Genomic DNA, 15,445 nt, shown 5'->3' on the forward strand with positions numbered 1-15,445 from the left:
AATTTCTCAAAACCTGAACCAGTAAAAAATGAGACACTTATTTATGGATGGATGGAGTACTATAAAGAACAAAAAAATTTACTATCACTAGTCCAAAATGTAATTGTATATACAGTAAATTTCTATTTGTAATGACGCGAATTTTTGTTTTCTATTAAGAATATTTTAAATATTTTTTACATCTCTTTTATTACAATTATTTATATATTAAAAGTCGTATGATCTATTAAAATAATTATTTTTATTGGTGATGATGCAATATACATATTTCTGTTATTTCTACATGCTAAAATATCAAATTTAAATCTTGACAAGCGAATCTTAATAAAAACAAGAAAATGGGAATAAAATTTGACTAGTTTTAATTCATTGAACGAGTCCAAGACCAAAAAACCGTTGTTTGCTAATTGGGTCGAGTTGGAAACTTCGAAAACAACATAAATGATTTCATACCACAAATTTTAAAATTTAAGAAGCTATATCCCTTTTGTAACAGATCGTGAGAAAAATTAGTAATCTAATTTACTTTTTCATATCCAATTTTCCCTCCAAAGTTTTAGAAACGTTTCTTATTAGTGCCACTTTTTATTGTCATCACTTCACTCCTAAATTTTCTACGATAATTTTTGTCACCCTAATTTCTTTAAATTTAATCGTAGAACTATTTAGTGGACTCCAGATTCACTTTATCCTCTCGTTCTTTGGAATTCATACTTCCAATATTTTTTTAGGAAATTAATGACCTGCCATGATCCGCAAAACACGGATTTCCCTTTATTAGACCTTCATAATATTTTTCTAATTACTAGGAAATTGAGATGCACCAATACATACTATTCCGATGGTTTTTAATAATCTGCAGAAACTGGGATCAGATGCCCATATAATTTATAGAAAATCTAAGAATTTTAAGAATCTTGTAAGTGCTTGATTAACTGTCATCAATTATATACATGTATATATTGGTAATAACAAATGTTAGTTATAAACCATTGTAATCAGTTCCTTAACAAATATACCTATTGACTAGAATATTTGTAACATAACATGTCTAGTTCAAAGAGATAGGTAAGTTGCGACATAATTTTTAAAACAATTATTCCTTATTTAATTGACCACAAGGCACGATCAAACAATTTTATTGTTACTCAAAGAAGAGGCATATTTTTATGTATGATAGAATTAATGGACAACAATAGTAGGTGCTCCATTTGATTGTGGGCCTTGTAGCCACTTTTTTTTATGAAGAAAATGGACTAAATAATATTGCATCTAAGATATTGCTAATGTCTTAATTCATCAAATACAAAATTAATTCAAAGAATATTGCATCTTCTGAATATTCCGGCCTTTTTCTTGATTTTCGGTGGTCGCAAAACCACTTTTATTGCTGTGTCAAACACCGCTTTCACGTTCTGCAACAAAGAATAAATGATTATTAAGAATCTTGCTAAATTAATTAATTCATAATATTTGTCATACAAATAGTAAAATACGTATATTATAAATAATACATACCTGCAAATATTGAAATTAAAAATTGTACTTATAGATTTTAATAATTAAGTCTATTATAAAAACGATAATAAATTCTAAACACTTAATTATATATAAGTCATGGCATCTAGAGTGACACAAAATATATAAATATATTTAATTAGTTACCTGTTGAGTTTTTGCACTACACTCTATATAAGCAACTGCTCCAATCATCTTCTTCAATTCTTCTCCCTGTTTAAAAATTCAAGAAATATTAAATTTGAAGAACTGAAAATATGGAAATAACTTCTGTTATACCTGCGCATTTGTTATAGGATGTGCAGCTGGATGGTCGATTAGAAATTGCTCATCTTCTCTCAAATCTGGTGGTCCAATTCAAGTGTGCAGATTACATGTTTGGTGAAATGTCTCAAAGAGTCTAACACTGATTTCGAAAGGTCAGATTTATATCTTACCCATTTTGGTTCCAACAAGCACAATCGGCATAGTTGGAGAATAGTGTCTTAACTCTGGAATCCACTGTGATCAACACAAAATCATCACACACTGGAAAATATAAGGGGGAAAAACCAAATAATGATAGAAATGAAGAAAACTGTCCAACTTTCTTGTAAATGTTCTCATAGCTAGCTTTGCTGATGAGAGAAAATGCAAGTAAAAACACATCAGCTCCTCTATAGCTTAGAGGGCGCAGTCTGTTGTAATCTTCTTGCCCTATTTCATCAAATGAAATAACATGATATCAAATTTCATCACAAACCTTCATTCTACCAATATTATTAAATAAGCATCAAAACCTGCTGTATCCCAGAGGCCAATGTTGACTGTGTTTCCATCAACGACGATGTTGGCGCTAAAGTTGTCGAACACCGTTGGAACATAATCCTGCGACGGGACGAAAACAATATTATGGTTTAGAACTATTAATATTCAAGTTTGTGGATGTATTACCGTTGGGAAAGTATTGCTAGTGTAAGAAATGAGCATGCAAGTCTTCCCGACGGCGCCGTCGCCCACGGTCACACACTTGATGAACTTAGCCGTACTCATTTTTCTTTTCTTTTAGGCTGCTTATGCATCTAACATCTTCTTGTTTATATATCAAAGTCGGTTTGATCTGAGATTACAAATTGAGATTGAAATGTATGATGATTTGTTAGTGGACAATTATAGCTATCTTTGAGTTTAAGGATGGAGACGATTGGGTGCAACGGAATTAGTGGTGAGAGTTGGTTGATTAAGTGATGAACAAGCGATGGAGAAAAAACAAATAAGAAAAGAGAGAAGGTGATCAAAAGTAGAGAAGGTTGCTTACTCTATAACTAATATGCCATCATTATCATTTCTTAACAATAATGTAAGAATTCTTAATTGTGAGCTATCAAGCCTGTCTATCTCATTTCAATAAGTCATCTACTTCAATAGATCTCTTCATACAATAAAATTTATACAACAAATACCTTAATATGTCATTGTTAGATTAATTTATTTCCTATTTTCTAATAAATATACTCTCAATAAATTAAAGATGCTTTTTCTTTCATATTTTGTATCACTATTTTGTGAACCTCACTCTACTTTAGACAAATGAAGAAGGATGTAAGAATTTTAGGGGATGAGTTAGAAATAAGATTAGTGAAGGAACTTATAGAGGTTATTGGAAATATAATAATTTGTGTTTTTTAAAATATAAAAATAAAAAAAGTACTTGCATGTCTACCACTAAATCACAAAAATATATTTTCGATGGTCGAAAAACTTAATAAAACAAAATAAATAAAAAATCGAAATCTGCGTGTGGATGCACTGAGCTATACGCGTCTTCTCCTTCCAGCGGTTGGGGGCCCACCTGCTACACCCTTTTTGGTTAGCAAATTTGCTTCATAGTTCATACTCTAATGATGAAAAAATAGTCGCCATCTTCTATCACTATTGCATATCTCAATTTTTAGATTTTTCATATTGAAAATCCACTATATTAAGATCTAGTGAATGTCGATGAAGACTACTGCTCTCTTTTTTTTATGATACCTCAAATATGGATGATTGTTGCCACCGGCTTCTATGAAAGGGCATTGTTCACATTCCCGAGCTCTGAAGCCGGCCCATATAGAAACCAAGCCCATATTTTAACGTGTCGTCTTTTCTAAATGGACTTGATTTCTAAGGCCCTATTTGTTGCATAAATCCCATGATATGATTATTTCATCGTCATTGGGAATTATAGTTTCTTTAATTAAAACTCTTCATATCCGGGGTTTTTTTAATAAAAAAACATTGCTTTTTGGTCTTTTACTTTTTTAAGTTCGATTTGTAATAAAAATTAATTAGAATTTAAAATATTAAATAACTACTCCATATAGTAGTATAACTTTTTTAAGATAAATTCTATTCAAATATTGCATTTAATGACGGACATATGAATTTCAATTGCAACAAAATATCTGGATGAGGTGGGTCATATAAATTCGGTAAAATTTCACTTATTTTGTGGAATTACGTCGACTATATATTGACAATTGACAAATCCAAAACAAATCGTTATAGACTAGACAATTTATTGTATATACATGAATGAATATACCAAAAAACACATAATTAATTCCATGCATGTTGTGAAGTATAGAATGGTAGTATATTCTCATAGTGAGCAGAACAAACTCTCCAAATAGTCATTCCCAAGATCCTCTAATTCTAAAACATGATCATGATCATAATCAACCCCTCTTGATCTCTTGTGCAAAGGCTGTTCCAATAAAGAAAACCCTTCTTCATCATGCGCTGCCCTTTTCACAGTTTCGAGAGGGAAATTGAGACGAGTTTTGGGACCTCTAATTCGCAAAGCCGCCTTATCATACGCCAACGCCGCTTCCTCCGCCGTCTCAAACGTCCCCAGCCAAACCCTCGCCCCTTTCCTCGTCGAATCCCTTATCTCCGCCGCGTACTTTCCCCACGGCCGCCGCCTCACTCCTCTATAATGCTTCCTGGCCTCCACCGCTGTGGCCTCGGTCTTTGCAGCAGCGCAGCCGTTTAGTTCTACGGTGGAAGGAATGATTTCTTGCAGAAAATGCTCCCACGCTTCGGCTCCCATCGATATCCATCTGCCTAAGCTCGGAAGCCTCTCCAACATCTGCATCGATCCATCTCTCTCGAGGCTAGGCAAACCTTCCCACGCCTTTGAGTTTGATACGTCGTCGTCTTCACTTGTCTTCGCCATGAAATTCGCCCATACATTCTCTAAAATTGATTCAGATGATTCACTCTCCGCTCCCATAGTTTAATCTATGATTTCAGCCTTTGGGAAAAAAATATGATCCTTTATGATATAACAGCTGTGGTTATAATTATATATATATATATATATATGAGTTTTATCCACCTCGGAAAGAGTAAGAAACTTGTGTTGCAAGTTATTAGTAGCAAATTTCTAGGATGATTCTGCGGTGGATGAAGTTTTAGATAATCTAGCAGGACAAGTCTGCGTGTGATTAATTACTTGGAACATTCGATGTATAGTACTTAATCATTTAGGAGGATTGTTTGGTGAAGAAGCAATGTTTTGATGTACTACTATTTTTCATAGGATGTTTTGTAATGTGTAAATGCGGCCATAAATTGGAAAAGGTGCACGGGGTGACGTGCTGCTGCTTGATTTTTATTAGCTAACAATTAACTGGACGATCCATTTGCTTAATTGTTAAGATTATAGATTGTGTGATGTGGAAAAAGTAGCTACGAGAAATGTCAAAAGTCAATCCCACGAATATACATGCATATGCCCGTGTTCACACACATATAAGATAAAACTGGTAATGCTGCTGACCGATGTAAAATTTCATATCTTTGCATTGCACCTATAACATGTGAACCAACCAATCTTATGTCTTCATTTCTTATATGCAATCGGCATTTGATAAGGCTATTATACACCCATTCTCCTAAAAATACCATAATGTAGAGATACATGCAGAGTGTAAATACGATTCGGATGTCAATCGAGGTAGCACATCGACTTTTGGGTTAGCGGACTAATCAAGATAGAATTTTATCGAGTTAAAATTTATGAATTTTAACCTTAAACGTCCGGGTTATCTCGATTACCTAATCGTGCTAAAAGCTAACGATGAAAATAATATATATGTATTTTAATTTACATGGATCTCTTATATTTATAATATGCTCCATTCTTTCACGATTTCAAATTACACTTTGACTTGTCCAGATTTATAAGAAATTTGATGGAAGTAGGTGGAAAAAGTTAGCCGACTTTATGCAATTTGTGCAATTTATGCACAAATTGAGAGAATAAAGGAAGATGATCCCTTTCTTGAGCGGCACGAGAATTTATGCAATTTGTTTTATGTGTGCAGTGGAGAGAGTAAAGTAAAATAGAGAGAATAAAGTAGAGATAAAGATGTTTTCATTTATAGTAATGTGTCATCTTAGTTGAGATAAACCAAAAAACAAAGTGAGACATCTTCAATGGGACGGACGGAGTAAAAAATATAAAATCGCATGATTTAAGTTGCGGATGCAATTATTGGTGACAGAAATTCATGTGATTTGTGGTAAACGTCGTTTTACCCTCACAGCATTTGGTGATAGAAATTGATGCGGTGCAAGCATGGCATCACTTTGAACTTAAGCTTTCTGATACATATAGAATTACTGCACACGGTTCTTTGTGGACATTTAAATAGAATTCACACGCCTATATAGAGTAGGAGTATTAATTATTGTCTGAATTTTTTTTTTGGTTTGATCACATGTGTTTCGAACTTACCTTTGGCGGAATCGGATTAATCCTGCTTGTTTAGTAGGGTGAATAAGATGTACTAATATACTCCTATTATTATATTAATATAGCAATTTTATATCTATATTATGTAATTCATGGTTTGATAAAATATATTAAAATTAGATATAATTAACATTTGTATTACTATTAGTTATGCAATCTGAGAGATGATATCATTGATGTGCAAAATCCCACTTATTAATATTTGCACACTTTGAAATTATAAAGATCTGCGTATTTTATATATTAAACAATATATTATGGTATTAGTAGTATATAGATCGATTAGTTCAACTAGAAGACATAACATAAACAATCTCTCGACAGCGGACAGTTGCTTAAATTTTATTAGCCAATAAAACTAATCTTCCATTTCAAGAACAAAATAAAATCACATAAATGGTAAGCATTCCAGCCGTTTTCCGCTGTCGAATTTATCTCTACATTTGGATTGAAGAAACATGCACTATGATTGAAAATTAAATATACCATATGTTCTTGCACCATATTAAAATATTGAGAGTAATTCACCGTTTCGAGCCCGAACTTAGATATAAAAAAAAGAGAGAGAATGATAAAATTGAAAGATAAAACGATGAATATTCTGGAGCTAGGAAGAGATTTAAGAAAACGGTATTTCCGAAATAATGGATTGGAAACAAAAGTAGGTAGAAATTATGAATTACAAAAAATGGATGGATGTTGCACCTAAAGTATAGCCGTTGCATTTAAATGATATATGGGACCATTTCTCTGTGATTTTTAAAGTTTATTTTTAATGGTGTGGAGTCATTTCAACGATTGTGGACCTTCCTTCGTTCGTTTAAATGAAGAACTATTAGTTGATAAAGTTACTCCATAAATTAGAGGTGAAGGTATTTACTATCTCCAATTTTTACAATCATAAAAAGTCGCCAAAAAATATTGAAGGTCAATCTTGTGACTAATTTTCCACAGTTTAGCATTTTAGCCAGATAAAACTTTGTGATAAAATTATACTCCATCTCAAGTGATGATTAAATCTATTAAAACTTTGTGATAAAATTATACTCCATCTCAAGTGATGATTAAATTATACTCGAATCGGAATAAGCATAATTAATAAAATTGATGTTGAATCGCACTCGAAAATGACCAAAAATTCTATTACTAATAATTGGAAACAAAAAGATGTACTCAATCCCTTAAGGGGATTGAATTATATCTAAACTCAAATTTTAATTCTAACTAGTTTTAACCCACGTGCGATGCGACGGACTATTTTTTTATCATACGATTTTAAATTGTTAATTGATTAACACAAGATCAAGTTTTGATGCCGAAAACAAATTGGTAGTATTGCAAGTTTTAAAATTGGACGATAGCTTTTCAAACATCAAACGGTTTTAAAATTGTATTTTGAAGTATAAAAGCGCCGACGCAAAATAATATTGTCACAAAATTGTGTGTAATCTTTTTTGTATTCTGTATCCATTTAAATTAGTACTATACTTTATCATAGTCGAGCTTCATTACAGTGCAATATAGTGACCCTAATACGCTAAAAACTCAAACCTTGAAACCTAAATCCTAAACCCTTAACGTTAAAATATAATCATAATGACCAACAAATGAACCAAATATAAATACAATCTTCCCTCCGTCCCAATGCAATTTTACTTTGTTAATCACTTTAAAACAAATTTACTAATTGGGCAAAATTAAAAGAATATCATAACTTCATGTTAAACAATATGAAGAGTATTGAAAAATATAGAGTTAAAAACTAAGCAATGTTATCAAATTTTGGAAAATGAATGACAATAATTTCCGCCATTGTATTTGTATGAAATGAGTAACGAATAAATGTATAATAAATTTTGGAAAATGAAATGGAAGGCCATTGAAGCAATAATCTCATAATTTACTTTACAACCTTTCGGTTAATCCGCATACTCATACAACAAAAGGTCGTTACTCCTCATACTTATAAATACCAATCAATGGCAATATTAAATGTCCGTAAATATCAGTATGGATTTTATAAAAATATAATAAAATATACAACAAATAATTATTATCCTAATTTAGGGTAATATAAACATTGAAGTCGTGATCAATATAGACAATTAACTACACAATAAATAGATAAAAATATAATCTGATTCATATTTCATCATATTCTCAAATCTATTAAATAAATAAATAAATTGATCACAATTGAAGGTATAATTTAGAATTCATTTAGGCGAAACGTTTGCAGTCATCTTCTACTTCAACCTCTTATGTCAGCCTCCATTACACTTCATCTTCTCTCGTCATTGTCTACTGCACTTCCTTGTCCTACGCTAACGCCATCTACTCCATCTGCTGGTTTGCCTCCATCTACATGTAAGAATTTGAAATAAATCAACTACAGACTTATAATGCAAATTTTAAAAATTACAATCTCACTGGAAAACGTGTTTTTGGTTGCCCTTCGAGATGCTCTTAGCCGTTGGAAATAATAATCACTTATCACAGCTTTTCGTCAGTTTGCCTCCATCTACAAATAAAAATCAACTGTAGACCAATATTGCAATTTAAAAAGATTTTACCGAGGAAGACTTAATCTCATCGGAAAATGCATTTTCGGACTTTTCTAAACCACTGGAAACTTATTCATCGTTGCCAATAGCCGACATATCTTATTCTCGTATTCCCCCTTCCCATATACTCTCTCCTTGTAGCCACCACACACATACCAAGCACAAATACAATGTCATAATGGTATTGGTATTTATAGAAAATCTTATAGCTTTTGGCATTCTTCGTTTTTCTTGGGTTCATTTATTCCAAATTAAATTAATGATTCATTATCTTTTTAACCTCTCAAATAATGATACTAATATAACCGCAAAATTTAAAAGTGCATAATAAAAACCTTTTGACTAAGAAACCGATTATGCATAGCAATTTATTGTTGGTAACTGTCAATTAGTGGAAAGACGTTATGTATATCCATAATGTTTATAATTCAGTTTACCAATACTACGTCTCAATTTCAATTTTCATTATCTACTAAAACCGTACACATTCTAATTTTTCCCAAAAATACCCCCAAAACTCAACTTTTATATATGTATAGATTTAAAACAACTACAAATAAATTCAAATCCTTAAGATGATATAATTTGACACAAATAAAATAATTGAAATTAAATAAAAAAAATTAGAAAACAACTATAAAAAAACTCATATTGGAGGTACATCTTCATTGTAAAATGCCTCACACATGCATCAATCATGTTATACATGGTGTTGCAGACTATTTGTTACACTTGCTAGCATTAGTAGACATGGGCGGACGTAGAAATAAACATCGATAGGGGCGGAGATTTTTAATTTTTATTTCAATGCATATTTTTGGACAATTTACATCATTTGTAAGGGCTGTTATACAATAATTTACATTAAATATCAATAAATTTAAAAAATATATTAATAGAAAAATGTTTAAAAAGTAAATTCATTAAGGGCTTTAGCCCCTAGTCACCTCCATTTGGGTCCGCCCATGTTAGTAGATTGCGGAGCTTGATATAATTAATAAAATAGATAAAAGTGATAGTGGCGCGTGCATAGATTATTATTGGAATACTCATAAAATCCTATGTCGTCCTAAAAAGAACTCATTTTCCCGGGATCAAGGGAATGTACAGAAATTGGTCACCCAACTACCTTATTTATTTATTTATTTATAATTTAAGAATACATAAGAGCAAGTCGCATGATTGATAGAAACCAAAATAACAGGAGTATATTACTATTGGCAAAAGTTATTTATGCAAGAGGGCTATATATAAATACATAGAAGCAATGGTTTCCTGAATCCGGAAAAAAACAGTTTAGATTCTTTTTCCAATCATGCCTCTCACTGGTTCGTTCCGAACAGTTTCCGTGCTATTCCTTGTTCATTTAATGGTTCTAGTCGTTTTCACACTGCAAACTGCAGAAGCGCGGAGGTTGGCTGCGGTTAACACTACAACCTCTGCATTTTTTGTGTTCGGTGACTCTACAGTTGATTCTGGCAACAACAACTACATTCCAACTATTAGTCGGAGCAACTTCTCGCCCTATGGCAAGGATCTTCCCGACCACATTGCCACCGGAAGGTTTACTAACGGCAAGCTCGTCACTGACTTTTTGTGTAAGTATTGTCCTATTTTTCATTCATAATTATGTTAGCAAATAACTAGTAAGTATAACATACGCGACTATAAAGCTCAACTCAGTTGGTAAGATTCTACAACGCCCAGAATTGAGATGTACTATCATTTTCTTGTTTCTATTTAACTTGTGATGTTAAACTTTCTAACAAGATTACTTAATTTGTCGTATATGGTAAAGTACTAAATCAAGAAAGTTTTGAGTTATATATCAACTAGTTTGTACAAGTGCATGAAGAAGTCCCTTTGATGTTATATTTGTGAATGTGTAGCTTCTTATGCTGGGATCAAAGACATGATACCACCCTACTTAGACCCCACGCTCACCGTCGAAGACCTTAAGACCGGAGTTTGTTTTGCTTCTGCCGGCACTGGCTTCGATCCCCTTACTGCCCAAATCAATGTCTCTCTTTCCCTTTAATCTCTATCTCTCTCACACACACATGTGACATGTACTATATAGTTTTGACTATGGTGGATTTGTGGAAATGCAGGAGGTGATTCCTATACAAAAGCAACTGAAATATTTCAAAGAGTACAAATCAAGAATGGAGGTGGAGATTGGAAAGGAGAAAACTAGAAGGCTGATAAGTAGTGCTTTTTTTCTAATAAGCGCGGGTACTAACGATTTTATGGTTAATTACTATGGGCCCACCAAAATTCGAAGCAAAACCTACAATATTTCTGGCTATCAGGAATTCTTATTACAGCAAGGCCAACAACTCATTCAGGTACACTATACTATACTTTCTCCATCACAATTGCATAAACAAATACAACTATCATTCATTCCAATTTCTGGTACTCTATTATTCTATAAGAGTTAATAACTATAACAATAATTTTTTTACAAAACACGTCCATAAGTGCTGCAGATGACAGCTTTGCTTGATTAAAGAGTGTGTACTATCTGTTGGACTGTTCATCCATCATAATTTTCATATTTATGAGGTGGGCCACATTAAGTAGAATATGGTTAGTTTTTTTTTAAGGAAACGTGTTAGCTTGAAAACCATGCTTTAAAGATCATAATAAATCAGAGGAAGGGGAAAAGAATGAACAGAAAAATAAATAAATACTACTATGTGGAATGTGGACACACAAACAGATTCAATAAAAGGTTTCAACCGCTTCATGAATTCAGATGAGGTTTTAAATATGATGTACTTATGTGGCATTATATATACGGCACGATACATTTTTATTTATTTATTGTGGAAATACGGCACTCTATGCATTCTGGATAAGGAAAAGACATCGTTTATAGCCAGTTAAATAAAAATACGTTTTATATTGCAATTTTTTATAGTTTTAAATTTATTTCAGTCTTTCTAAAATATATAAACTTCATATGTATTCTGTAAAATAATACTCCCTCCATCCGCGAATAGGAGTCCCATTTTTTCATTTTAGTCCGTCCGTGAATAGGGTCTCATATTCCAATAAATTTTTGCCGCCCATTTTTTTTAACATTTTTTAAATTCGTGCCACCAAAATATGAGACTCCTAATGAGATAGAGGGAGTACTTTAGTATCAAATCTGTCGCCAAATTAAATAGCACTATTTCACACCAAATTGTGAAGTCATTAAGAGATTTATATATGTGTAAATTCTCATCTGAAATATTAAAAAAATCACATGTTTTGAATACAGTAATCGGCTAGTAAAGAAATGTTGATACTTGCAGTTGTTGGTGGACGTTTTTGTGACAATATATAGCTAAAAATCTTAATGTTATTGAAGCAATATTAGAATTATTGAGCAACAAAAATTAAAATTGGTTGAATTAAATGGTAATAGGAGTAATAAAGAAGGGTTGTTGGTTGGTGCAGGGACTATTGGGATTGGGAGCAAGGAAGATTGGCTTTGTGGGATTGCCACCAATAGGATGCGTGCCAGCTGTCATCACGCTTAATTCGGACAACGCTCTTACTCACCGCGGCTGCATCCAGCGCCTCTCCGCCGTCGCCCGCCGTTATAATACTTTGCTCCAAATCAAATTGGCGGCTATACAAAAGCAGATTCCCGCCGCCACTATCGTTTATGTCGATATATTTAATCCCATAGATCGCATGGTCAGAAACCCCCAACAATTCGGTAACAATCTCCGCCCAATAGAAATCTGGTGCTCTGATTAATTTTATATGATAATGAATTTGAAAAATTGCAGGATTTGAGAATGTGAACATGGGTTGCTGCGGAAGCGGAATAATTGAATTTTCGGTATTATGTAATAAGTTATCTCCAGTTTGCTTGGACAATGCAAAGTATCTCTTCTGGGATTCCGTACACCCAACTCAAGCCGCTTACTATTCTGTTTTTCTGGGCCTTCGTCCGCTTGTGGATCGATTCATGCACATTTAGCTATTTTTATTTTCTTTCAAATTTACATATTCATATTTATTTTTGTGTGTGTAAAGATTCTCCCTAGCTTGTCCAATGTAATATCAACAGTATTAGAAATGAGTCACTCACCCCTTAAAAGGCTATCCACACTTATATAGATTAGAAGGGATCTTCACCAAATCTATGTGGGACAGAATTTAGAGGATTTAACACGCCCCCTCACGTGTGGGCCGGAAAGGACATCGGTCTTCCATCACGTGGGTAGGCAATGCAAGAGAAACCATCATCGATGTGGGCCGGAAAGGACATCGGTCTTCCACTCGTGAGGTAGATAAGAGATAAAGAGAAAACCATCATCGACTTGGACCCGCTCTGATACCATATTAGAAATGAGTCACTCACTCCTTAAAAGGCTTCATAAGGGGAATGGATCTTCACCAAGTCGATGTGGGACAGAATTTAGAGGATTTAACAAACAGTGTATTTATTTGTATTCTAAAATATGGAGGTCTTTATAAATAAGTCCACAATTTAATGAAAATTGAGGGACAAGAAAATTCTTATACTTTAAAATTCAATCTCTATTTTTTCACTCTTTATTATTCTTCTTTAAGAAGAGATAATATTATAATCAGAGTGAAAACTATAATTTAGAAAGGGGAATTCTAAAATTTGGTGTGCACACATGGACGGAGCCACATAGGGACCTAGAGAATCTACGAACCCGAGCTGATCAATTATTCAGTATATATTGTATAATAAGGAGTATATTGATTTATTGAGCATACTAGGGCATACTATTTGTTTTCTTTACTGTTTAACACAGATAAACTATTGTTTTTCCAATTACACACACGTCTAATGATGTTAGGCCTTATTAGGTTGGATCGTTATTAGATTAACCCGATAACGATCTAATCTGCGTGATTTGTCACCCCTAGCTCTAAAACTAGATTTACATTGTTATCAGTCAATACATTATATCTTTGCATCGAATAACATGCCAAATTCGTGTGATCCAATCCCTTCTTCCATAATAAATTGCGATGATTTTTGTCTTAGATTTATGGTAAAGCAAAAATAGGTATTTTTCTCACTTTTCGTACAAGAACATTTATAATTTAAAAGCTTGATTAAAGCCAGTTAGAGATATCCTATAATACTAATGATAAATTATTCAATAGTTTGAGATGATCTTCTTGATTCATATCACTTAAAGAAGTAAAATTAGATAAATTATATTACGTCCCTTGAAAATAGCAATTATTTCCAATTTGGTATGCCTCTTAACAATAAAATTTTCTAAATATTTTATTAGGAAGTGAATCTCACAATCCCCAATACTTTTTTTACTACTTTTCTCTTCTCTCTTAAATTTCTCATTTTGTTAGCCGACACCATGTTCAGTTTCTTTCAATTTAAGGGTGTTCAATTGATGTTAGAGCATGTGGTAAATTTGATATAGTGGATTCAAAGTCCCTACTTGTAATCTCTAGCTCAACACAATCAAACTCAGATCTCGAGCACAGCCAAGATCAACACTCGGAACGAATAATAAGAATAGCAACAACACAATTGATCGAAAAATGAATAGTCAAGAACACTAAGAACTCAAGAAGAAATGATGGAGAACCTTTTATTCAAATGTTTGGAAGAATTCTCACTAACACAAGATGAACAACTCTTATTTCTCTCGGTTAGCTACCGCTGGATTTCAGAAGTGAAAAATTCTAACTAACTCCCTCTCTTTTCATACTCAATATTTGGGAGGGAAATTCAAACAGAAAATTACAAGAATTTGCATATTAGTCCCTGAGCTATTGCATATCAGTCCCTCAACTTCATTAGTTGTTCAGTTGTGCCCAACTCCATAACAAATCTCCACCTTGGGACATAACTGGACAATCATCAGAGGACTTTCATTCACTTCAGCTGGATTAGATTCACCAAATCCATACAATATTTCAGTTTTGAACTGGGTAGCACTTTTGTGAGCATATCAGATGCATTGTGCTCAGTTGCCACCTTTTCAATGTTCACCGAGCCTTTATCAACCTCATCTCTCACAAAATGTAATTTGACATCCACATGCTTGCTCCTCTCATGGAAAGTTTGATGTTTTGATAGACATATGGCACTATTTGAATCACATAACACTGCCACAGCTTTCTGATCAACTCCAAATTCAGAGCAGATCCCTCTCAGCCACATGCTCTCTTTTACAGCTTCAGCCATGGAAATGTACTCAGCTTCAGTCGTTGAGAGAGCCACCACAGATTGCAAACTTGACCTCCAACTGACTGCAACACCATATAGACAGAATACATAACCAGATTGGGACTTCCTTGTATCTATATTGGTTGCAAAATCAGAATCACAATATCCCATCAGAGGTTGCTCTACAGTTTCCTTACTCCCATCAAATAATATTCCATATTCCTGAGTTCCATTGAGGTATCTTAGTATCCATTTCAGAGCATGCCAATGCTCCAGACCTGGATCAGCCATGTATCTGCTCACAACACTTATTGCTTGGCTGATATCTGGCCTTGTACACACCATGGTGTACATGATACTTCCCACTATGCTTGCATATGGTATCTTATCCATTTCTCT

The 15,445-nt window shown here is 33.2% G+C and overlaps 3 protein-coding genes across 4 annotated transcripts; 1 reads left to right on the forward strand and 2 right to left on the reverse strand.

Moving 5' to 3' along the window:
- Positions 1-1,106: 1,106 nt before the first annotated feature.
- LOC121740774 (rac-like GTP-binding protein RAC2) lies at positions 1,107-2,733 on the reverse strand. The gene is made up of 7 exons (XM_042133397.1): positions 2,452-2,733; positions 2,298-2,385; positions 2,105-2,214; positions 1,956-2,019; positions 1,798-1,862; positions 1,666-1,731; positions 1,107-1,415 (listed from the first exon to the last, which is right to left on the reverse strand). The coding sequence occupies exons 1-7, from the start codon at positions 2,548-2,550 to the stop codon at positions 1,317-1,319; spliced, it is 591 nt and encodes a 196-aa protein (XP_041989331.1). The 5' UTR covers positions 2,551-2,733; the 3' UTR covers positions 1,107-1,316.
- A 1,230-nt stretch (positions 2,734-3,963) lies between these two features.
- LOC121740772 (ethylene-responsive transcription factor ERF095-like) lies at positions 3,964-4,814 on the reverse strand. The gene has a single exon (XM_042133390.1). The coding sequence runs from the start codon at positions 4,772-4,774 to the stop codon at positions 4,142-4,144; it is 633 nt and encodes a 210-aa protein (XP_041989324.1). The 5' UTR covers positions 4,775-4,814; the 3' UTR covers positions 3,964-4,141.
- A 5,242-nt stretch (positions 4,815-10,056) lies between these two features.
- On the forward strand, positions 10,057-12,972 carry LOC121740762 (GDSL esterase/lipase At5g45960-like). Of its 2 annotated transcripts, XM_042133382.1 has the most exons (6): positions 10,057-10,193; positions 10,269-10,463; positions 10,755-10,885; positions 10,977-11,213; positions 12,316-12,580; positions 12,654-12,972. In XM_042133382.1, the coding sequence occupies exons 1-6, from the start codon at positions 10,181-10,183 to the stop codon at positions 12,845-12,847; spliced, it is 1,035 nt and encodes a 344-aa protein (XP_041989316.1). In that variant the 5' UTR covers positions 10,057-10,180; the 3' UTR covers positions 12,848-12,972. The 2 variants fall into 2 exon arrangements, with proteins under 2 accessions (XP_041989316.1, XP_041989315.1); XM_042133381.1 differs by having other exon boundaries at positions 10,065-10,463.
- The last annotated feature ends 2,473 nt before the right edge of the window (positions 12,973-15,445 follow it).

The sequence above is a fragment of the Salvia splendens genome, chromosome 7 (assembly GCF_004379255.2).
Source record: "Salvia splendens isolate huo1 chromosome 7, SspV2, whole genome shotgun sequence".
NCBI classification, from domain to species: domain Eukaryota; kingdom Viridiplantae; phylum Streptophyta; class Magnoliopsida; order Lamiales; family Lamiaceae; genus Salvia; species Salvia splendens.